We start from the raw sequence: 25,855 nt of genomic DNA on the forward strand, positions 1-25,855 counted from the left end.
GATTTCATTCTTTATCAGTAGTGCCTCATTCATTTTCTTGTTGAAACTTTATGTGATTGCATTTTGAGTAGTGCCTTATATATGTTCTTGAACAAACTTTATTTTTCAATTCTGTTAGGGATGTTTGTATTCATCAAGACAAGAGGATTCATCTCACAGTGGTGTATTTTGGTAAAGAAGGTCTCTCTAAAGTCAAGTCTATCCTAGAATCTGTCGCAAGGTTGGTGAACCATGTCCACAGTAAAATCCTTGACATATAACCTTAATAGAAAAATAAGAATTTCGGACATTTAAAGAGTTATTAATTTTGAATAGTTACTATTAAGAAGAATTTTGAATAACTACAACTAGGAAGTTGACTGAGCATGTGGGTGGTAAATGGTGATGATATATGTTCCTCATTTCACAAGCAACCCTACACAACTCATCTTCCTTTAATTGCTTAGCAGGCAGCCTGGCAAAATCAGGATGCTCTCCCTTTATGGCCCACTTACCTATATGTTTGCTGCTGCTTTCCCTTTTTTTAAATCTAATCCCTGCACTTTGATACCATCTTCTGGGCATGTCACTTTTCTTTTATTCCTTCTTCTCCCCCTATAAATGATACTTAGGTCCTCCATATCTTTAACAAAAAAAAAAAAAAAGAAGAAGAAGAAGAAGAAGAAGACCTAATTCTACTGTATGCAGTAGCTACTGTTATATTTCTGTTCTTTCACAGCCAAACCTCACCGAACAGTAGATCTGTAACTGAGAAGTCCATATAGTACCTGGCACATGGTGGGTGCTCAGGTTTGAATGAATGAATTAGTAATCTTTAAAACTTGTTTTTTTACTCTTTAGCTTCTCAGCCTTTTTCTCTCTTAAGTTGTAGGTCCAAAGGTACAGCCCTCTGCCAAATGCAGCTTTTCTCTGTTATCCTCGTCAATCACTTTTATACATTTGATAGTCTAATCAGGGCTTTCTTCTTGACCCATGCTTATGTTTGTAAAACAAATATTTTGTGAATGTAATATGTCATAACATATACTGGTAGAGTGTCTTCTCTAATCATACCAGTTCTGTACACCTTACTTGTTTCTTTACCTTTCTGCTAGTTTTTGGTCACTCCCTAAGTGTTTAGATTTGGCCAGCCTTTCTTCTCCAACCATTCAACTAACATTGATTGAATCCTACTTATTATATTCTGGGGTACACTACTTGGGAGTCTGACTGAGGTAGTTGGAAGAAGACTGAGCATAGCTGAGTATATCTATGCCCTGCAGGGACTCTCATAGCTTTGATATATATAAACAGTGTTCATTGTCTTCCCCTTCTCTATACCAGTTCAGTGTGGCCCTCTTTCAGCTCAGAGTCAGAACGTTTTCACACGGCCATAGACCTAATGTTTGAGATACAGAGTCTTTTACTCATCTTTACCTGTAATTGTCTTTGATGAGTTACTTCCTACTTATGTCAAAGGACCTCTTCTTTCTTCCTTCCTTGCTACTGCCACTATCTACCCCAGTTCCCCCTCCATTTCTTCCCTCCCTCTCTTCCCTTATTGTTTTTCAATTGCCTACTAAGTACCAAGCATTCACCCTAATATTACTGAAGTTGTCTCTATGTTGTAAAGACACTTCTGTGGCATATAGTAGAAACTTACCTTGAGCTTGCTTAAGGAAAATAGGAACAGTATTGAAGAAACTTGAATACCTCCCAGAAATGAAAGGATTGTTGTAACCAAATTTGGAAAAGAAAAATAAAAACAACTTTGGGTCTCAGTGACTGGAACCAGAGAATTAAATACCATCAAAATTCTCTTGTCATTATCTTGTCTGTTTTCTCTGCATGTTGACTTCATTCTCCTGTTGCAGATTGGCTTCTTCCACATGGTGAGGGATATGGCTGTTGGCGGCTCTGGGCTCACATCTTCTCAGCTTTGCCATCAGAGAGGAAAGAGCTTTCTCCCAGCTCCCGTTGAGGAAATCCCAGGAAAGGACATTTTGCCCACTCTTGAGCCAATCACATTGGCCAGGTGGGGTGGGGGTTTTGTGATTGGCCCCACTTGAGCCTGGTCCCCACTCCTAGGACATTATGTGGTTGGGCCGGGTAGAGTGAAGGGTATTCTGTGATCAGTGTTTTACTTGGTACTGGGCATGTGGGGTGGCAATGGACAGTTTCCACAAAAGAAGGGAAAGGTTTATATGACATAAGATAAGGAGAAGAATATGGACACCCAGAACACTTAGAGTCCAATCCATGCATTATTTGAGCTTTTACTTCCATCTCTCCATTACCCAAGCTATACTGTTATAGGAGTAATCTTCCTCACATGTTCCTGTTTTTGATTCAACTGTATCCCTAGTGCAGTGGTTCTCTAGCTTTAGTGTCAGAGGCACCTGGAGGGCTTACTGAAACACAGAGACTTGGTTCCACCCTTGGCCTCTGAGTCAGTGTCTAAGGTGGAACCTGAAAATTTGCATCTAATATGGTGCTAGGGAGTACTGGTGCTGTGGGTTTGAGGGTCTCGGGGTGAGAACCACTGTCCTAGCAGAAAACCTTGCTGACTCCCCCCTTATCTTTAGGATACTGACCAAGTTCTGTAACTTTGCATGATAGTGTACCTCAATCTAAGCCTCCTCTCGTTGTTCCCATGTTAGGGTCCCTTTGTTCCCATCTGATTTGTCTGACCTCTAAATGCTTTCTTTCTTACCTCTTTCACTTTTGAGAACAATTATTTGGAATGACCTGTACACTTACCACTGACTTCAGGATTTTAACCCAGGCATAACTCAAGTTCTGCTTCTAATATCTTCTCTAACTACTCCATACATAAGCAATCTCTTCCTAGACCTGCTATTCATTTATTCATTCATTCATTCAGCAAATACATATTGAACTCCTACTCCGTGAGGAGCACTGTGTGCATGGTAATGAACAAAACAAAATCCCTACTCTCATGGAGTCAGGAAGACACTCACACAAACATGTCTGGTGATACTAAGGAAAACAGCCAGGGAAGAGGATGGAAATTAAAGAGTGGGAGATTGGACTACTTCTGAAATGGTATCTGGAAATATCCCCCTGATAAGGAGGCATTTATGCAGTGACCTAAAAGATATCAGAAAAGCTCTCTTTGTGTGTATCATCTATGCCCAGAATTTATTATTATTATTATTATCATCATCATCATCATCAAATATTATGGCTATTTTCCATGTGTGTATTTCTTATCTCCCCAGTAGGTTTTTAAAATTTTAAGGGTCTGTGGCCACTTGGTAACTGGAAATCTCATACCATACCACCAGCATATTTCCTTGTATGTGGGCAATTAGTGAATATCTGTCCCTGATGATGGGAAGCTGATGATTTCCTTTCCCTTGTGTGAATATAGAACCAACATAATAAAATATTTGAAGTATAAGACATTTTGTAAGTTCTATTGAAGAAAAAGCATTGTTAACTTTAAGTGGGACTTAGCATTTGTTGTATGTGCTTTCCTCATAGTGAGTCTAATTTTCACAATTACACCTTGGTTTCATTGAATGAAGAATTTAATCGTGGACGAGGACTCAATGTGGGTGCCAGAGCTTGGGACAAGGGAGAGGTCTTGATGTTTTTCTGTGATGTTGACATATTTTTCTCAGCCGAATTCCTTAACAGCTGCCGATTAAATGCTGAGCCAGGTGCGTAAAACGTTATGAGCTGAATTTAGAATTTAGAACAGCATTGGCATGTCCCATGTTTTGAATCAAGTTAATTTGAGGAAAAGGAAATTTTAATTAAACGCTAGGATGTTTTTTTCTTGTTAGGTATAATTTAACTAAAATACATAATTTAACTGAAATAATTTAACTGGAAAATTTGACCCTCTGAAATTCATATCTTTTGTTCTCTTGGAAACAAATTCTATTGGCTACATTTGAAGCCAAATAAAGAAGGCCAGGAATAGAAGACTGGAAATTGATGAGGAGGAAGCAACTCAGGTCAGAAAAAGAACCATACAGATGGTGTGGAGATGTGACAGTGAGAAATATCCAGTCTCAGGCAGATAGTCCACCACCATACACGTGCATGTGCACACATCTACACATGTGCACACTCATGCAGAGGTCTGGATACAGGTAGTATTTGGTCTCCAGACTTTGCATTTTGGGGTTGTTTCCTATACTTTGCTTTATGCTGTAGATATTTTGAAAATGAATGAGCAAATGACAGTTTTATAAATCAAATTTTATTTTAAATTTAAAATCAAGAGTTTTCTGTATTAAAGAGCCTCAACAGGAAAATAAGTTCAGTAAATATATATTATATAACATGGTGATTACAGTTAGTGACAATGTGTTATATACTTGAAAATTGCTAAGAGAATAGATTTTAAATGTTCTTACCATAATAAAAAGTGTATGAGGTAATAGTTAATTGGCTTGGTTTAGTCAATTCACAGAATATACATACATCAAAACATTATGTTATATACCATAAATATATACGTTTTTCAATTAAATCATTTTTAAATAAAAGAATTTCATATTAAATGTTTTTATGTGGAACTCTTCCTATACAAAAATGACTAATTTCTTATTAGTGAGTTTGATTGGGGAAAGTTGTCAGGAGCTCCCTCAGAACCCAATGAGTAAATGTGGGTTAGGTATGTTTTTTTTACTTAAGACAGCATGAAATTCAAAACATGGAAGTTGAAGGACACATATTTGCTCAGTGTAAAAAAAATATTTTTATATCCAGAAATAGACCATCCTCTGAGAAGTTGAGCATCCCTATCCCTTAAGTGAGTGTGAATGAAGGTGTCATGTTCATCAGTTATGCATCTTATAGTAAAAAGGCTGCTGTCACTTCTAGGCTGCTTGACGGTTATTGAGCACTTCATGCTACCATGATTGAATTCAGTCATATCAGGGTTTCTCTTTTGAGGGCAAATGGGCCAGTTATCCTTTAAGGTCCTTAAGATGCTATCAGTTTGAAAGCTAATGCCAAGGTCTTCTGTAAGGGCTATTAACATCAGATACTTTTAATCCTTATCTAACCCAGCTTTTCCAGATCTTGGTTTAAATCTGTCTGCAGTTCTGTTTTAATTATTTCCTACATATCTATGCATTGTACAGTATTCTCTGTATTTGCAATTTTTTAATATTTATTTTTTTAGTTGTAGTTAGATACAATGCTTTTATTTTATTTATTCATTTTTATGTGGTGCTGAGGGTTGAACCCAGGGCCTCACATGTGCTAGGCGAGCACTTTACCACTGAGCCACAACCCCAACCCTATTTAATGTTTTTGATTATTCTGTTTGAAGGGTAGATTTAACTGAAGTTTCTAAGTTTTTGGTATTGTCAGTTATTAATCTACATCTAGTGCTGCTAATTAGATGAAATAATGAGTAATAGGTGGGTCACCTAATTAATAGCTCAGAGAATTCATTTGTGTATCTCCCCAAAGTTCAAGGGAATAAACATATGAAGCATCCTTTAGTCTGTTTTAATCTCTGTTCTTTTGCAGTTGTGTTTTCATAGCCTGACCTACCAATATGTCACAAAATCATCATCATGTTCATCAAATTGACATAACGTTCTATAGATTGAATATTGATAAAATAAATATTGCTAAAATAAAATCATATGTGATTACAAAAGGACTTTAATAAAATCTCAATATATAGAGAGTAATAAAGATCTCATCTTACAACTTTCTTGTATGATATAAACATATATTTTAATTTATAGGTAAAAAAGTGTTTTACCCTGTGGTGTTCAGTCTTTACAATCCTGCCATCGTTTATGCCAACCAGGATGTACCACCACCTGTGGAGCAGCAGCTGGTAAGACTTTTACATTGCCAGTTAGGAAAGGCTGTTTTTTAAGTTTGTTGTACAAATAGGAAACAGAGTTTCAGTTATTATAAACACATTCCCATGTCTCTTTCACACTTCCAATCCCCAGTAAAATGCCTTATTACTTCAAAATTGTCGGCTGGCAAGGGAGAAGGGGTTGGGAAAAGTTAGATTACAAAGAAAAACTTCATATTCTGGAATTTGAAATTATACGTTTTTGCCAACTTATTTTTACTAATACTAAAAGTTTAATTTTTCGAAACTCTACTGACCAGGGGTGGGCATATAGCTCTGTGATAGAATGCCTACCTAGCATGCAAAGGCCCTGCACTGGGAAAAACAAAAACCTCCACTAACTAGAAATTAAAACTCCTCTGCCAAATCAATTAAGAAGAAAAATTATACTAAGGAAATTACTTAGACAATCATATATCAAAATTTATGGTTGTTACCAAACTGTACTTACGTATGTCATTTTAATTTTTTAAATAAACATTATTTTGGAATAATTGAAGTTTACAAAGAAAGTCAAGAGTTCCTGTAAGTCCAGCTTCCCTTAATTTTTAAATAACCATAGTACATTTGTCAGAATTAAGAAATTACTACTGGTGAGTTACTGCTAACTATACTACAGATTTTATTAGAATTTTACCATTTTTCCTACTGGTCTCCTTTTTCTGCTCCAGGATCCAGATACCAAATTTCACATAGTATAATCTTTTAACGTTAGAGTTAAGAAAAAGTAAAAACAAAAAGTAAAAACACTAAATCATCAATTGAAAACTCCAAGGAAAGCAGGAGGAAAGAAAGATAAAGGTAGAAATGAATGAAGTAAAAATAGATTGACAAATATAGAAGCTTATTGTTTATGTGCAAAAAATCGTTTTTTAAAATATAAAGTGGGCAGGGGCTAGGGCCATGGCTTAGTGGTAGCATACTTGCCTGGCATGTGTGAGGCACTGGGTTCAATTCTCAGCACTGCATATAAATAAATAAATAAATAAATAAATAAAGGTCTATCAACAAAAAAAAAATTTTTTAAATATATATATACACACATATATGTGTGTGTGTGTGTGTGTGTGTGTGTGTGTGTATATATATATATATATATATATATGTATATAGTGGGAAAATATCGGGTAAAAAAACTACATTGAAAATTAGAATATGAATACATGACAGAATTAAGTTTATATAGTAAGCTGAAAAATTCTAAATAGAAGGAAAGATTTGAGAATTTATAAAATATTAAACAAGAGAAGTTCTTATAAATAAGAAGTGAAGAAACTTAAAAGCCTTTTAAAAAATTAGAGCAGTTATCAAAAAGTTACATTGTATATACATAAATGTTTTATTGATGAGTTTTTCCATACTTTCAAATAGGTAATACTAACACATTATAATCTACTTAAGATATTTCATCTTGATATCAGTACATAGTAGAGCGTGTACACACACACACACACACACACACACACACTTCCCTCCACTTTATCTGTAGGCCAGTATTACTTAGGAATATTGACACTAAATTAGAAGGACAAACAGCACTGACATCTACCTTATATGATACCCCAAATCCTTTTACAATTAGTTATTAAAAAGAAATAGGTACATTAATATTGGAAAATGAGAAAAGCCATCAGTAGACATAAATTTTGAGAAACCTCTATCAGATTATAACAGTTAGCATAGGATTGCTAGAGGAGAGAACAGTCTAGAACATGTTCAGGAGAGCAGTGAGTAAAGATGAATCTGCTTTGCATTCTCTGAGCTCATAGCAGATAGGGAGTAGAGGGAACCCATGCTGAGCATCATAGGATCAACCATTAGGCCACAGAAGTGCCTGTGGTCCCTGGAGCTGGAGAGGCAGGTCAGGGTGGATAGGAAACCCCGCTAGACTCCAAAGATGAGCCACTTTGAGCCCATTCTTTCTGTGACCCTATTATGCCCCTATTCTACTATTACTGGAGATAGTCCCCCATAATCATGACTGAAAGCCATAGATTTTTGAAACAAAAATAAGTAACAATTAACCAAGACTAAACAAATGTTTAAGGAAAACCAGTACTATTAAATTTTAATAAACAGAAAAATCAACACATGAGAATATGAATGTAGGTATAAAATAACTTTAAAATACATATTATCTTTATGATCATTAGAGAAAACATTAAAAATCTTAAAATCTTATGATTTCTTAGTAAAAAAGGATCAGAACTTGGAAATTATGAAAAAATAGAAATCAGTAAATGAGCTGAAGAGTGGAATCGTCACAGATGAAATGGCACATATGACCAAGAAATAATGAGAGAGAAAAACTGAGACATGGAGAATCAGTTCAGAAGCTCTCAAATTGTTTAATAGAAGTTCCAGAAAGAAAACAAAAGAGAATGGGGCAGGGAGGATAGGGAAGAAACCTTGGCAGAGATAAGGAAAAATAAATCTTCCTGGCATTTGAGAGCAATCAATGGAAAATCCTGGTACCTTCCAGAGACACTAAAAATAGCATAACCCAACTTGTCCACAAAGAAGTAAGAATCAGATTGACATTAACCTTCTTTTTGATAATATTGGTGCTAAAAAAATAAGCAACACCATGAAAATTCTGAAAAATAATCTTTGATTCTAGAGTCCATATTTGACCTACTATTTGAAGGTAAAATAGACATTTTGGACACTGAAGACTCAAAATTTATTTCTCACAGATCCCTTTTTATCTAGTTTAGCAGAATGAAAAATGAGAGAGGAAGACTAGACAATAAAATAGTTATCAACAAACAACAACCAAAAAACAAAACTTTCGATTAAGTCTAAATAGTTGTGCTGAAACACATATTTTGCTTTTGAAAAAGCAAATAGCAATTTGGGATTAAAAAATCAAAGGGTGTATACATGGCATATAGGTGTGTTTTACCTAGCTCTGTGAGCTGATAGGATCTAAACCAGTGACACCCCAATAGTAACAAACATAACCAGTTCCAAAATCTTGTTTTTTAATATCCTTCTCCAATAAAAGGAACCAAGGCTCCTTGGAAAAATAATTGATTGTAGGACTAGAAAAGGAAATATACAAGAGGAGCTTGGAGCATTTTCTAGCACCAATAAATAACAGTCTTAAATGACAGAGGATGGAGATGTGTCAGAGTCTCAGGATCCAACTAAAAATCCTCCTATGGAATAACTTGAGCAACAAAATAATCTAGACCTGAATTATAACTAAAGCATAAAATAAATATCTGTGAGTCCATCCTGAGATAAATAAGTGAGTAAATAAATAATAATAATAATAATAAATGAATGAATAAGTTATATTAGGTTAATAGGGAAAAAGAGATGAATCTTCCTTACAGAATTTCAGAGTAGTAAATACCCCTCTTCCAGAAAGTGGAGCTAGGTAACTCACTCACAAATTATATAATATAAAAAGAGAAAATTAACTTTTTAAAAATTTATTTTTAACTGATGCATAAAAATTACACATACTGAGGCTGGGGATATAGCTCAGTTGGTAGATAAAAATAAAAATATTGTGTCCAACTACATCTTGCATGCACAAGGCCCCAGGTTCAATCTCTAGCACCAAAAAAAATTACACATATTTATGGGTATCATAATATTTCCATAAAGGTGGTGTTATGTTCAAATCAGGATAAACACATGTATTTAAACATCTATTGTTTTTTTTTTAAGTTGGAAACAATACCTTTATTTTATTTATTTATTTATTTTTTATGTGTTGCTGAGGATCAAATCCAGCACCTCACATATGCTAGGCAAGCACTCTACTGCTGAGCCACAACCCCAGCCCCCATCTACTGTTTCTTTATGGTGAAAACATTTAAAATTTTTTCTTCTAGATTTTTGAAATATGCAATACATTTCGTTATTTATTGTCACCCTGCTGTGCAATAGCACATCAGAGCTTCTTATTCTTTTTTTTTTTTTATAACAGTACTCACTGATCAACCTTTTCCCATCCCTTCTTTCTCCCAACTCTCTCCAACCTCGGGTAACCACCATTCTACTTTCAACTTCTAAGTTAAACTTTTTTATATTTCACATGTAAGTAAGATCAGAAAATGAACCAGATCAGAAAATGCACCAGGCATGGTGGCACATACCTGTAATCCCAGCAGCTTGGAAGGCTGAGGCAGGAGGATCATGAGTTCAAAGCCAGCCTCAGCAAAAGCAAGATGATAAGCAACTCAGTGAGACCCTGTCTCTAAATAAAATACAGAATAGGGCTGGGGATGTAGCTCAGTGGTCAAGTGCCCCTGAGTTCAATCCCTGGTACCAGGAAAAAAAAAAGAAAAAACAAGAAAATGTCAGTCAGGAACCCAGCAGATATTAATCTAGGGATAAAGAAATACCTGACCATTAGTTCTCAAAACTGTCAAGGTCATCAAAAACAAGGAAGACTTAGAAACCATAGGCAAGAGGAGACATAACAATTGAATGCAATGTAGTGCTCTTGACTAGATCTGGAACAGAAAAAAATATATTCAAGGGAAAATTGGTGAAATCCAAACAAAGTCTGGAACTCAGTTGAGTGTTCTTTAATTTTGACAAAATACACTGCAACAATGTAAGATAAGAATGTTAGGGGGCTGGGATTGTGGCTCAGTGGTAGAATGCTCGCCTAGCACGTGCAAGGCCCTGGGTTTGAGTCTCAGCACCACATAAAATAAAAATATTGTGTCCAACTACATCTAAAAAATAAATATTTAAAAAATAATAATGTTAGGAAAAACTAAAACTGTGTGAGGAAAACTGTTGACTGTTAATGCAACTTTCTGTAAATCTAAGTTATTACAAAATAAAAAACTTTAGTAAACTTAATTGAAAAACTAACTAAAAGACAAAAATAAGTGCCAGATAGAGTCAACACACAAGCCTGAAAAGGAATGTAAGAGCATGCTAATATTCTTGTCTGGCTTGGAGGGATGTGAAGAAGAATGATTTGAATACTGATTCATTTTAGATGTTGCATAGCAAAATAAGTTTAAGCACTTCAGCTTCTCATTTCACCATTTGTAACTGTTGCAAGTTGCCTAATTTTTCTAAGTTTCAGTGGCCTCACTTAAGACAAAAACTGCTCTATTTAATGTTTAAAATTATATTAGAAGTAAGTCAATAGTAAACACATAATAGAAAAAATGAGTTAAAAAACATTTGATAATAATTCACAATAAACATTTAAATAGTCATCCTTACTAGAAATATAATACGTTTTTCTGCTGCTTTTTTTTTTAGTTGTTGATGGACCTTTATTTTATTTATTTATATGTGGTGCTGAGAATCAAACCCAGTGCCTTACATATGCTAGGCAAATGCTCTATCACTGAGCTACAAGCCCAGCCCCTCCTGCTGCTTTTAAAAATCATAGCCATGCAATGAGGCTAGTAAGAATATAGGCCAGCTCCATGGGTCTAGGAGGTTTCAACAGGTTTATCCCTCTGATCCAGCAATTTTCACTTCTAGGAATCTCTCCTGAGCAAATAATCAGAGCTGTAGAATAACAAAATATATATAAACTGGAAATATTAAAGGCAAGCAAAACTCTTTTTTTTATTAATTGCTCATGACAATACAATGATTTTGACATATCATACATTTGATTCAAATGGGGTATGAATTCTCATTTTTCCACGTGTATAGATTGCAGGATCACATTGGTTATACAGCTACATATATACATACAGCAATACTAGTGTCTGTTGTATTCTGCTGCCCTTCCTATCCCCCCCTCCCCTCCCCTCCCATCACCTCTCTCTACCCAATCTACTGTTACACATTTCTCTCTTTTTTTCTTCCCCCTCACACCATCATATATGTATTTTGTATAATGATGAGGGTCTCCTTTCATCTTCCATGCAATTCCCCTTCTCCCTCCCATTCCCTCCCACCTCTCTTCCCTATTTAGTGGTAATCTTCTTCTCATGCTCTTCCTCCCTACTCTATTTTGAGTCACCCCCCCTTATATCAGAGAAGACATTCAGCATTTATTTTTTAGGGATTGGCTAACTTCACTTAGCATAATCTGCTCTAACGCCATCCATTTCCCTGCAAATGCCATGATCTTGTTATTTTTTAGTGCTGAGTAATATTCCATTGTGTATAAATGCCACATATTTTTATCCATTCATCTATTGAAGGGCATCTAGGTTGGTTCCACAGTCTAGCTATTGTGAATTGTGCTGCTATGAACATTGATGTGGCTGTGTCCCTGTAGTATGCTCTTTTTAGGTCTTTTGGGTATAGTCCGAGAAGGGGAATAGCTGGGTCAAAAGGCAATATCACAACAGACACTACAGAAATGCAGAAGATAATTAGAAATTATTTTGGAACCTTATACTCCAATAAAATAGAAGATAGTGAAGGCATCGATAAATTTCTTAAGTCATATTATCTGCCCAGATTGAGTCAGGAGGATATACACAACTTAAACAGACCAATATCAATTGAGGAAATAGAAGAAACCATCAAAATAGTACCAACCAAGAAAAGCCCAGGACCGGATGGGTATACAGCAGAGTTTTACAAAACCTTTAAAGAAGAACTAATACCAATACTTTTCAAGCTATTTCAGGAAATAGAAAAAGAGGGAGTACTTCCAGATTCATTCTACGAGGCCAACATCACCCTGATTCCTAAACCACACAGACACTTCAAAGAAAGAAAACTACAGACCAATATCTCTAATGAACATAGATGCAAAAATCCTCAATAAAATTCTGGCAAATCTGATACAAAAACATATCAAACAGATCGTGCACCATGATCAAGTAGGATTCATCCCTGGGATGCAAGACTGGTTCAGTATATGGAAATCAATAAATGTAATTCACCACATCAATAGACTTAAAGATAAGAACCATATGATCATCTCGATAGACGCAAAAAAAGCATTTGATAAAATACAGCAACCCTTTATGTTCAAAACACTAGAAAAACTAGGGATAACAGGAACTTACCCCAACATTGTAAAAGCTATTTATGCTAAGCCTCAGGCTAGCATCATTCTAAATGGAGAAAACTTGAAGGCATTCCCTCTAAATTCTAGAACAAAACTCTTAATAATAAAATGATAAATTGAATTGTAGTACTTACTGAGGTGAATATTATGTATCAAAAGGAAAGTGTGTATGAAATGTACAAATGCAGTGCAAATGTAGAGGGTGTATAAAATTAAAAATAGGATATGGTATGTATAGTTTATGGCATATATAATTTCTGACATTTTAATGATAATAACTAATATTTTAACGTGCCCTTTACTATGTGCACAGTACTATTCTGTTTTGCCTACATGTTAATTCATTTAATCCTCCTGACAACCTCTGCAGTAGGTGCTATTATTATCCCCTCTTAACAGATGAGGGCACAGCTGTGCTATGGTTGAATGCAACCTCAAGTACATAGCTGGCTGGAGGGGGCCCAGGCAGCATGCTCCACACTGTCCATTCATGTATTACACAGACTGCCTCTATTGTATTGAGCCATCAAATATTGAGGGCTCATTCTATGTCAGGCAGTATTAACCTTTAGAACCCCAGAACCCTACAGACATGGTGATAGCTCGTAAGAATCCTTATTCTAGTAATAGAAGAAAGTGGAGGTAATCATACAATACATGCCATGCAGATCATTAAAACAGGCCAAATTGTAAAGACTGAAGTAATTTCTGTGGTGTGTTCTGTCAGAAAGGCATTTCTGAGAGGTCACTGTAGGAGGAACTATCCAATGGCAGGAACCAGCTAAATAGTGATTAGGGCAAGTGGTTGCAGCAGAAGGAACAGCTGCTCAGTCTCCTATGGTTGGACAACAACCAGGAGACAATGTGCACAAAGCTGATCCAGGTATGATGTTCCTACCATCTCCAGAAATGTCCTGTGCCTATGCTGCAGATGATTCATAATGAATATATGACCAGAATCCAGTTCTTCATCGTTCGTTTCTGGGATGGCCCTTTCCCTGGACTCCATCTCCAAGAAAGACACCCACTGAAGATCCTAAATCTTTCACATTAATACTTTCTTTCTTTCTTTCTCTCTCTCTCTCCCTCCCTCCCTCCCTCCCTCCCTCTCTCTCTCTCTCTCTCTCTCTCTCTCTCTCTCTCTCTCTCTCTCTCTCTCTCTCTCTCACATACCAGAATAATCTATACCACTTATTTCCCATTTGTAGTTATAGTCATTGCCTCTTAACTGGCCTCCCTTCTTACCTCTTCTAGTTTGTTCTCTGTATTCCAGCCAAAGTGATCTTCCAAAAACATCACATTACTTCTTCTCCAGCTCTTCAAAGAACATTTATTGCCATTAGGATAAACCTGAACCACAGGTATATCCTTATGTACCACAAGCAGTTATGGCTTGTGGTCCAAGTCAGTCCTTCTACCTTGTTTTATATAGCCTATAAATTACGAGTTATGTTTACAATGTTAATAACTAAAAAAATTAAATAATATTTCATAACACATGAAAATTATATGAAATATGAATTTAAGTGTCCATAGTAAAGTTTACTGGAACACAGTACACTCATTTGATTATTTATGGTCAGCAACTACTTTCACAGTACAGGCACAGAACAATAATTGTGACAGATTATATGTTACTTGACCCTGAAATGTAGACTCCATGGCCTTGTATGGAATAAGTTTGCTGAGCCATCTCTATACTGTAGTCACCTCTCCTTCTGACTATAGCCTTTAGTCTTCTCCATCCCTAACCTACAGTGCTCTCCTATTTGCTGGCTTTTGCACAAACTGTTCTTTTTCCGGAACTCTACCCTAAGATATCATCTTTCACTCGTTCATTCATCTAAAAGATCCCACTCCAGCTTCATTTTCTGAAGGAAACTGTCTTAGCATGCTACAGTTTGTGTGAGGCACCTCTCTCTTTTCTCTTGTTCCTCTCACATCCAGGTTCTTGCTTCCTACCCAAGTCAAGCTCCATGGTCAGTCATAGCCACAACCTCTTTGCTGTGTACTCACCTCCTTTGTTCCTTACTCCTTCCAGTGTTCCCATAGAACTCCAAGTCTATCACCCAGACCCAAAGCAGTGGATGTATAGCCCTAATTTATAGACTTTAGAGTCTCAGGCTCCTTGACTGCTCTAGAGTCTTGTGCCTTACACTTTCATCATTCTCTGTCCTTGAGGCCACAGTGGACTCTCATAACCATCCCAGTACCCTTCACCCTCCAATTATCTTGCTTACTATTTCACATGGAAAAAGAGAAGCAGCCAGAAGTTCTCTTCCTCATTATCATCTCAAGAGTTCTGTCAGCCTTACTGCCTCAACTTATCACATTCCCAATGGAATGTCGCATGTCCCTTCATAAGACCAGCGTATCCTTTTGTGGTGACCTCTGTTGTATTTATAAGGACCTCCTCTAGCCATTCTTCCCCTCTCCTGTCCTAACATTTGCCTCTTCTAAATTATTCCCATAACCATACAAAAATAGCGTATACTACTTATCTTTAAGAAATACTAACAGTGCCTTCTTGACTCCAGAGCCTCATTTTCTGCTCTTGCCACAGTCATTCCCTTGTTATTTGTTAAATGCTACAAGCATGCTCCTGCCAGAGTCATATTGCCTGCTGCTCTCCTAATCTGCAATGATTTCTTTCACATAATTTGCCTAGTTGCCTCCTCATGTCAGTCAGGTTCCTGCTCAAAGTTTACCTCCTCAGAGAAGCCTTTTATGGCAATTATATAAGAAAGGCTTTTCTTCTGTCATTGTTACTTCTTGTCATGGCGTGTATTGCCACCAGAATATATATGTATTTATTTGCTAATTTTCCACAAAGCCCTGATTTTACATTACTTTCTGTACTTGGAATTCAGCAGTGACAACTTCATTTTGAATTTGGTTTCCCTCATGGTGGAAAAGAACTGAGCATTTCCAAGCTTTGTATCTGCATCCTGCATGAGGGATTGGCAAACTTTTCTGTAAAGAACCAGATAGGAAATATTTCTACTCAACTGCAACACTGTAAATTAAATAACTTACAAAAGCAGTCAGCAGTCCAGAGTCAGCCCAAGGCCATAGTTTGCTGACCCTTGCCTTATACCATCCAAAAAGAACAAGTGAATTTTCTAGTAGAAGAAGAATAAAGGGGCTTTGTTTTCTTAAGTCCCCAACAACCCTCCCTTTTTAGCTTGTTGGCCTGAATTTTGTCTAATACCTAATGGTGAACTCTTCTCTAAAGTAAGTAGAATGAGATTTTCTCATTGGTGTAAAGTACTCAGGGCTTACTCAGAAACTACCAGGTGACAGGAGTTTCCCTGCATGGGGCCAGGTAATTACCAGAACAAAACTATTATCAAGAGGGGGCCTGAGAAATGTGTACTGGGGAGGCACCCAAATAAGGTATTTGTATGGTTAATCATGGTGCATTGCAGTGTAAGTTTGTGCAATTCTTGTCCTCCTAGAATGTATGCCCCTTGAGGTCAGGACTGCACTATTTGATTATTAGTTACCAGCTTGCACCTTGTATAGAGCTCAAACACTTTCATCACTTGCAAGTGGTAAAAATCCTTGGCTCACACAGATTACTATATTTTTGGTTTTTGTACGAAGGTAATAACAAAAATCCTTTGTCAGTCATATAAATAATAGTAAAAAAGTATACTTTGGAAAAGAACTTGATTCGTTATTGATTAAAACTTCTAGTTCTCAAGGAATTAAATTGAATATTTTCTTTTTTTTAACTTAAGGTTCACAAAAAGGATTCTGGTTTTTGGCGAGATTTTGGCTTCGGAATGACTTGTCAATATCGATCTGATTTTCTGACCATTGGTAAGTTTATCTTACATTTAAGGATGGGACTTTACATATTTACTATAGACCTTATGGTGTTTTTCAAAAATATATCATACTTGAGTGGTTTTCTTCCTTTTTTTTCGGGGGGTGGGGGGGAGCCAGGTTACTGGGGATTGAACTCAGGGGCACTCAACCACTGTCTCAGCCTCCCAAGCCACTGGGAATAAGTGTTTTTCTTTTAAATCATGTGTGTCTCAGGTTATATTTAGAAATGTAAAAGGCAAAGTGAGTTTATAATTAATGTCTTTGACAAGCAGAGATAAAGATAAAAGTGTAATATTTACTAATTCCTTTGAAATCAAAACACCACTAGTTTTTTAAAACACCTATTTGGCATGTTGCCTAAATTGTAGTTGATTGCAGTACTCTTACAAAAGGTCTGTCTATAACCTACTGTAATATTCCTGGGTTGTTACAGCTGCAAGTAGTCTTAGGTTGTCTAGTTTAAGGATTTTCATATGTTTTCATTTAAAGATGAAGTTCTTTTTTGTCTATTGAACTATTATGCAAAATTCCATTGTTTAGGAAAAGAGAAATTTTCTTTCTAGCCTGATTGAAGTGGGAGTCAGCGGCTTAGTTGTTCATCCCATAAGCTCAAAGATGTGGTGAAGAATCTGATCTAGCCAGGTGTGGTGGTGCATGCCTGTTATCCCAGTGACTCAGGAGGCTGAGGCAAGAGAATCATGAGTTCAAAGCCAGCCTTAGCAAAAGCAAGGCAATAAGCAACTTAGTGAGACCCTGTCTCTAATAAAATATAAAAAAGGGCTGGGGATGTGGTTCAGTGGTTAAGTGCCCCTTGGTCAATCCCTGATACCAAAAAATAAAAATAAAAAGTGTTCAGCAAAGCCTGCTGACCTGAATTCCATGTCTCCTGATTCATTTATGATTCCCTTGCCACATCATAGTAGAAGTCATATGTCTTATGTACATTTTAATTCCATATTACATTTATTTTTTAAATTAGCCATTTGTTTTGGAAATCCCTCCATGTTGTCTCTTTCTAGGAAATAATGATAAAAAGACTTAAATGAAACTAATGCCCTTTTCCCTGATTTCATATTTATTATAACTTTAAGCATTCACTTTCGAAAACAGAAATACTAATCTATCTTAAAGTTCTCTCTGTTTTTAGTTCAGATATACTGTTGAGTTGTTCTAATGGTTTTCTCATTTCAGTTATTTTAACTTCAGAATTTCTATTTGGTTATTTTTCTATAGATGTAATTTCTCTTCAAATAATATGCTGTATTTAATGAGATATTGTTATCTTACATTCTTATACTTCTTTAAGCATGAATTTTTTTAATACTTTGAATATATTAATAATGGCAACTTTGGAATTTTTGTCTGTTAAAGCCTACATCTGGGCCCTATCATAGGGCCCTACATTTTTTTATGCTTTTGTAATTTTTTTCTTAAACTGGACATTTTGGCAATATATTGTGGCAATTCTGGATACTGATTCCCCTGTTCCTATGGCTTGTTTTTCCTTTTTCTTATTTATTTATTGACTTGGCAGGACTATTTAGTGAATTTTCCTACCTCCACCCTAACTCCCCATCAATATGAAGCCTCTGATGTCCCTCCTCAGGACATGTGCACAATCTTCTGAGGTGGCACTGGATTTAGCAGGCCTCTCTTTGACTCTTTCCATGCCCTTGTTGGTATTATTCTCAACTGTTAGGAATCACTAATTGCTCACTAATTGCTATCTTGTTTATGACAATATTCGAATGCACTGATTGTTCTGCAATCTGAACCAATTAAATTAGGCTTTTTTCCAGGGGTAGTTTTTGAGGCAAGTGTTTGGACTCCAGAAGGGATATACTTCCTGTCTCTGCCCTCATTCTCTCTAGTAAACTAACTGGTCTACACAGTTCAGGTTTTGCCCTCATGAAGTTACCAGCCTCTTAAGTGCTTAAAACCAAAATCTCCATTATTTTCAAGAATCCCTTTAGACTTGAATTTTTCTATGCCATGTTCAAATTAAGTCACATTCTTTTGAGCAGTTTATTCTTGTGGACTGTCTCTTCCCTTAGGAAAAATTTCTGAGCAGCTGTTCTGGAGCTGAGAATAGAAACAGTAGCACACTTCTCATAAAGCAAACACCTCTGCTTTATGAGAAAGATGCTGGATAGGGGCAGTAAAGCCCCCAATATTTTCTGTCTGCCTTGTCTGGAGTAGAGCTTCCATACTAAGTGTGTGAACTGGTGAAAAGGGAGTTTCCCATTTGGAATTTTGCCTCTTTTATTTGGATCTCCTCTTTTCTTCATTTCTTCTATTATTAGTATTCCCATTATGTATATGTTACATCTTTTGTAGTTGTCCCACAGTTTTTGGTATTCTGTTCTTTTTTTTAACTTTTTTTCTCTTTGCTTTTCAGTTTTAGAAGTTTCTTTTATATCCTCAAGGACAGAGATCCTTTCTTCAACCAAATGTAGTTTACCAATGAGCCCATCGAAGGCATCCTTCATTTCTGTTACAATGTTTGTGATCTGAAGCATTCCTTTTGAATACCTTCTTAGAATTTCCATTTTGCTTGTATTACCCACCACACATGTTATCTACATTTTCCATTTGATCCCTTAACATATTACTCATAGTTGTTTTAAATCCCCAACCTGATAATTCCAGTATCCCTGCTGTATCTGAATCTGGGTCTGATTATTACATTCTCTTCAAATTATTTTTTTCCTTTTAGGATGCTTGTGTTTTGCTGTTGTTGTTATTGTTGTTGAAAGCTGGGCTTTATGTACTGGGTAAAAACAACTGCACTAAGTAGGCCTTTGTGATGTGGTCATGAAGTGTGGAGGGAGGAATGTTATTCTATAGCACTATGATTAGGTCTCAGTGTTTAGTGAGCTTGTGCCTCTGGACTGTGAACTTCACATATCCTTTTCAGTCCCTTTTCTCTTCAAAGATAGGATGGCTAGAGGGGCTAAAATTGATTATTTCCTTCACCCAGGTCATTTAGACTGGGATTAAATAGTTTCTCCTGAGGTCTTGCCTTTTTAATAAGAACAGAATGCTCTGGCATATTTCAAAATGGTTACCTTTGCCTCCCTCCCCTTGTCAGAAACATGAGAGGATCTTTCTCTGATCTTCAGTATGAGAACATGGTAGAGCTTCTAAAGGTAAAACTCTCAAGTGTGGGGATCCCAGTATCACTGGGGACCCCCGGAATTTTTAACTCTCAGATATGTTTACACTAAGCCTCTAGCAATTTGGCAATTATTGGTTTTTCTCCTCTGTACTGTCTCCTGTAGAGATTTCTTCTCTAGTAACCTGTGATCCATTTTATCTACCTATCAGTCTCTCTAAAAAATTGAGGGGGGGGGCAGAATTTCACCCAATGACCTCATTTCTATGAGCAATCTAAAAGGAATTGTTGATTTTTCAGTTTGTTCAGCTCTTTGTTAGGACCAAGTGATGATTTCTAGGCTCCTGAAATGCCAAACCAAAAACCAGGAGTTCCCCATTTATATTTATGTATCTGCATCATTGTATTTTGAAGAGCTTATTCATAGCTGTAAGGAAGAAAAGCTGAGATGTAATCAGACATAGCATTTTGTAAAGCTATAACTGTTAAAAGCAATCCTTTAGAGTTTTCATGACTATTGTCTATGCTACAAATGTGAAATTAAGTAGGATACAATTATTTGGAAGGAGACACAATTTAGAAACTTAGCCCTTATAGAATTTTTCTCAGCTTTTAAGATATTGTTTTCTTACTCTTCAAAAACTCCAAGTGGTTTGTGTTATACATGCTTCTTTTAAAAGTTGTTCAGCTTGAAATCAGTTTAAAAATAATCTCAATTCTATTTCCCATGTCATTGTCAGCCCACTATAGTTAGTCTCTACTTCGTAGTTCCATCAGAATTATTCTAGGCAAGGTTATAAATAGCACTTATGCTGCCAAGTATATTGATTCTTTTTCAGTTCTTAATTGAGTAGCACACCTGCCAGCTTCTTCCTTGAGGCACTTTCTTATTTTTTTTCTATTTATTACAAGGTGTGTTTTTTTTTATTTGTTCTTTTTAGTTATACATGACAGTAGAACATATTTTGATATATCATACATACATGGAGTATAACTTCCCATTCTTGTGGTTATAAATGATATAGAGTTACACTGCTCATGTATTTATATATGAACATGAGAAAGTTATGTCCAATACATTCTGTATTTCCCATTCCCATCCTCCTTTTGCTTCTCCCCATTCCACCCTGTCCAATCCAGTGAACTTCCACCTCTTCCCTCCTTCATCTATTTTGTGAGTCAGCACCCGCATATCAGAGAGAACATTCAGCCTTTGGTTTGGGGAGATTGGCTTATTTCACTTAGCATGGTAGTCTCCAGTTCCATCCATGTTCTGACAAATGCCATAATTTCATTTCTCTTACCGTGAGTTGTATTCCATTGTGTATACATACCACATTTTCTTTATCCATTCATCTGTTAAATGGAACCTAGACTGGTTCCACAGTTTAGCTATTGTGAATTGAGCTGCTATGAACATTATGTAGCTGTGTCACTATAGTATGTTGAAGTCCTTTGAGTATATGCTGAGAGTGGGATAACTGTGTCAAATGGTGGTTCCATTCCAAGTTTTCTGAGGAATCTCCATAGTGCTTTCAACAATGGTTGCACTGATTTGCACTCCCAGCAGCACTGTATGAATGTACCTTTTTCCCCACATTCCTTGAGACACTTTCTTCAGTTGGTTACTGAGATGCATCTTTTCCAAAGGTTTCCACTGATCTGGGTTCACTTTTAGTCTCTTTTGCTGACTTATCTTTCTTCACAAGAAATTGACATTTTTTTTTTCCTTTTCTTTTCTTTTTTTTTTCCTTCTTCTTCTTCTTCTTCTTCTTCTTATTTATTTATTTTTTTTTTTTTTGGTACCAGGAGTTGAACCCAGAGACACTAAACCACTGAGCCACACCTCCAGCCCTTTTGTGCTTTTTATTTTGAGACAGAATCTCGCTAATCTTACTAAATTGCTGAAGCTGGCTTTGAACTTGCAATGCTCCTCCTTCAGCCTACTAAACTGCTGGGATTATAGGTGTGCACCACTGCTTCCGGCTTAGAAATTGGTATTTCTTAGTGTTTAGACCTTGGCCCTATTTTTCTTATGAATTTCTTCAATAATTTTATTCATTCCTGTGGCTGTAAATCATCTATGTATCCATTCTCAGATTTATATCCAGCTTGACCTTTTCTTCTGTTGTCCCCTGAGGAAAGTTTCCTGTAATCCAGAAAAACTCAAGTCTTGAAGTTTAGGTGATTTGTATTTCCTTCTCTTTTATTGACCATATAGAACTTTAAAGTTTACAAAGTATTCTCAAATATCTAATCTCATTCTGATAGTCTCAGCAACTGAACTTGAGCTCTAGAGTTTAACTAAATGTCAACATGTAACTGGACTTACAAAGCAGGAGTTCAGGTCTCTGTATCAGTGATTTTGTGCTATACCATGTCATCTCACTTGAAATAGAACATTTAAACTATTTATTGTGTCTGCTTGTGCTCTGGCTGTCAGGCAATTACTTATGGTGTCAATTTTGATCCCACAGGTGGATTTGACATGGAAGTAAAAGGTTGGGGTGGAGAAGATGTTCATCTTTATCGAAAATACTTACATGGTGACCTTATTGTGATTCGGACTCCAGTTCCTGGTCTTTTCCACCTCTGGCATGAAAAACACTGTGCAGATGAGCTAACCCCTGAGCAGTACCGCATGTGCATACAGTCCAAAGCCATGAATGAGGCTTCTCACTCCCACCTGGGAATGATGGTCTTCAGGGAAGAAATAGAGATGCATCTTCATAAACAGGCATACAGGACAAACAGTGAAGCTGTTGGTTAACAAAATTGTTAATGTATAACAGTATAACCATAAACCAGCACTATTTATTTAGCCTTAATTCCAGTTCGAGATATTGTGCCTCTTCCAGAAAAGACTTGTTTATTTTTAATATTCTTTCCGACATTATGTTGGCAGTTCAACTTGATAGAAGAAGAAAAACAAGTGTTTCAATGCAAAGCCTATTTGACAATACTGCACTATGGAATAGTAGACAAAATGAAACCTGGTGTCTGCCCCAAAAGTAGATTTGAGTCAGTTTTCTGCCTGGTGCCCATGTTCTGATTCTATGGGATTGCATGCTGTGATTGCATCTGGTGAAGGGATAGAATATGCTAGGCACATTGCTACAGAGGAGATGATTGGTACAGACGTGGTGCAGGGACAGGTACTATTTCTTCACTTCACCTGCTGACCACTAAGTCAGTCAATCTGATTTTTGTTTTGTTTTTCTTTGTTTTTTTCATGGTACTGGGGATTGAACTCAGGGGCCCTCTACCACTGAGCTGTATCCCCAACCCTTTTTATTTTTTGAAACAAGTTCTCACTAACTTGCCAAGGCTGGCTCCAACTTGAAGTCCTCCTGCCTCAGCCTCCTGAGTAGCTGGGATTACAGGCAGATACCACCACACCCAGCAATCTGCTTCATTTTTAAAGGAAGACTATTAACTTTGGTTAATAGCTTAAAAATCCTTTTTTACTGAAGCAGATAATAATTAATTGACATATCTGAAATTCCCAACCAGTCAAGAGATGACAAAAACCAAAATCCCTTAACTTAATATGGCTTAACCCCCAAAATGTCTGTTTTTAAATAAGTGGATAATAATAGAAAATAGTTTAGAATCTGTTACTTGATTAAAAATATGTTGTTACACTATCAATATGTTGGTCAAAGTTGCTATCGACTGTTTTGAACAAATGTGGAAGCATTTTTAACAGAGCATTTAATATGTTGGAATGCAGGATGCTAGCTATGTTTGATCATCAAGTTTATGTGAGTGAGAGATATCAGTGCCTTCCTGAAGAGGCTCAGGATAGATGAGCATAGCATGTGTTTTTGCTTTGTATTATCTCATTTAGCATGGATCCATATGTATTGTTATCCTTTATTTTATAATGTGTATATTTGCTATATCTGTATTTGCATAATTACAGTATTTTGAATTGAAAGAGAATTTCTGAGGGGAGGAAAAAAGCAATTGAATGAGGTATATACAATAAGACCAATCTGATTTGAGAAAAGGGAATAAGGGGAAGGTAGTTTGAATAAAAATCTGAATTACAAACTATTTTAGAGAAATATATACTTATAGATAGAATGTTTTAATTGAAGTATAATATTAATGAGACAAGATGAATAAGAAATTATATTCACATAGGACTATACTACATTATTTATCACACATGGATCTTTTGCCATTAGGTCAATTGCTAGATCCAGAAATTAGAAGGTTAAAGGCATTGCATACACTTTTTTATCCTTTGACTTTTAAAAGGGACCTACTATTTGTATACAAACCCCTGAAAATTCATAGAAGAAAAATTATTATTCATTTTGCTCTGTAAGTCATATTATCTGAAATATTACAAATTCTGAATTTCTGGGTGCTACATGAATTAAATTTTACAGTAACTTAACTAATTATTTTTACAGATTTTAAGTTGGGGAAGTGTTAGGTATTTTTAAAGATGTGTAAAATGTCCTCTGAAAAATTAATTCAGGCTATTGTCCCTTTTGTATGCAGTTATTTATTATGAAGACCAGTAAATTATGGCATTTAAAATGAGAGAACTTATTTGTAATGGTAAGTTGCAGCTTGTTTTTTGAGGAAATCAAGTTTTTTTTACTTTTACTCCTATTTTTTAAAACTCTCTTCTAATTTAAAAATAGAAATGATAGAAAGTAAGCAGTAGAAACATTACTGTTTTGACATTAAAATGGTACCAATAAAATATTTTATTATCAAAAGTTAAATGAAAATTATTTCTAGTGTAAAATGTCACAAATACAGAAAAGTATATAATATGCAATTGTGTATAAAGAACAATGAAGCAAACAGCAGTATATGCCACCTGGGTAAAGATACAGGATATCACCAATGACAGGCCCCTGTGGCCCTTCTAGAGCACATATCTTTTCCCTTTCCACAATAGTCACCATCTGATTTTTGTGGTAATTTCCACTTGATTTTTTTTTTGTCATAGTTCCTCCAACAGTGTACATATCTCTATCTGGAAATTCTGTTTAATTTTCCTTTTTAAAGTTTTTTATATATTATTTCATACTATATTCTTTTTGTATTATGTTTTGAGATTCACCATATTAACCTCAAAACTGGTTCATTTTTATTACTGAATAATATTTTATTGTATGAACACACTACAATATTTATTAATTGTTCTATTTTACTGATAAATACTTGGATTTTTTTCTAATTATTTGTTGTTATTCTATTGTTGGTAGTTTTTTGGGTTGTATATAGTTTTGTGTGGCTTGTTTGCTTTGTTCTTAGAAGCAGTGGTGTCCTAAACACCACTCTACATGCTTCTCACAAGCTAGTATTTCTCTAGGAGTAAAAATGCTGAGTCATTGGGTGGGTACATGTTTAACTTACTTTCCAAAATGGATCACCTTCCAGTACTGGGAAAATTTACTTTTCATGCTTGATAATACTTATTATCAGTAGTAATTCTTGCCGACCTAGTGAGCTTTAGGCATGAATTGTAGTTATAATTTGTATTTCCAGTGTTTTTGCCCATTTTTACCAGCTCATAGAAATTCTTCATATTCTAGATACCAATTTTTCTTGATTAAATATTTATCCTAATCAAGATGATTATCTTCTCCCAGGATGTGGCTTCTCTTTTTCCATTCTTGATAGTACTTTTTTTTTTTTTAGTTGTTGATGGATCTTTATTTTATTCATTTATTTATATGCAGTGCTGAGAATCGAACCCATTGCCTCACACATACACATGTACCACTGTACCACTGAGCCACAACCCCAGCCCTTGATTGTACTTTTTGATGAGTAAAAATTAACTTCAATTTGACTAGTCTTTTTTCCTTTATGATTTCTACTTTAACGAACTTTGTTTTTTAGAGAAGTTTTAAGTTCATAGAAAAATTGAACAGAAAGTACAGAGCGTTACCATTCAGTAGTCCCACCTTATCTACAGTTTTACTCTTTGCAGTTTGGGTTACCTGTGGTCAGCTGATCCAAAAATATTAAATGGAAAATTCTAGAAATAAGCAATTTAGAAGTTTTAAATTGTGCACTATTCTGAACAGTATGATGAATATTCTGAGCAGTGTGATGAAATCAC

At 35.8% G+C, this 25,855-nt stretch overlaps 1 protein-coding gene across 3 annotated transcripts in view; it reads left to right on the forward strand.

Annotated features, from left to right (window-relative positions):
• The window catches only part of Csgalnact2 (chondroitin sulfate N-acetylgalactosaminyltransferase 2), a 38,896-nt gene extending 13,314 nt beyond the window's left edge, over positions 1-25,582 (forward strand). For 2 of the 3 annotated variants that reach the window (XM_076834702.1, XM_077105411.1), the window contains exons 4-8: positions 119-220; positions 3,487-3,665; positions 5,721-5,815; positions 16,553-16,634; positions 22,236-25,582. In XM_076834702.1, coding sequence (XP_076690817.1) covers positions 119-220; positions 3,487-3,665; positions 5,721-5,815; positions 16,553-16,634; positions 22,236-22,528 — 751 coding nt within the window. In that variant the 3' untranslated portion in view covers positions 22,529-25,582. Of the gene's footprint in view, positions 1-118; positions 221-1,853; positions 2,411-3,486; positions 3,666-5,720; positions 5,816-16,552; positions 16,635-22,235 lie in introns of those variants that run through there. The other variant, XM_076834703.1, reaches the window with a different exon arrangement.
• Positions 25,583-25,855: the final 273 nt, after the last annotated feature.

Source organism: Callospermophilus lateralis, chromosome 15 (assembly GCF_048772815.1).
Source record: "Callospermophilus lateralis isolate mCalLat2 chromosome 15, mCalLat2.hap1, whole genome shotgun sequence".
In the NCBI taxonomy this organism is placed as follows: Eukaryota; Metazoa; Chordata; class Mammalia; order Rodentia; family Sciuridae; genus Callospermophilus; species Callospermophilus lateralis.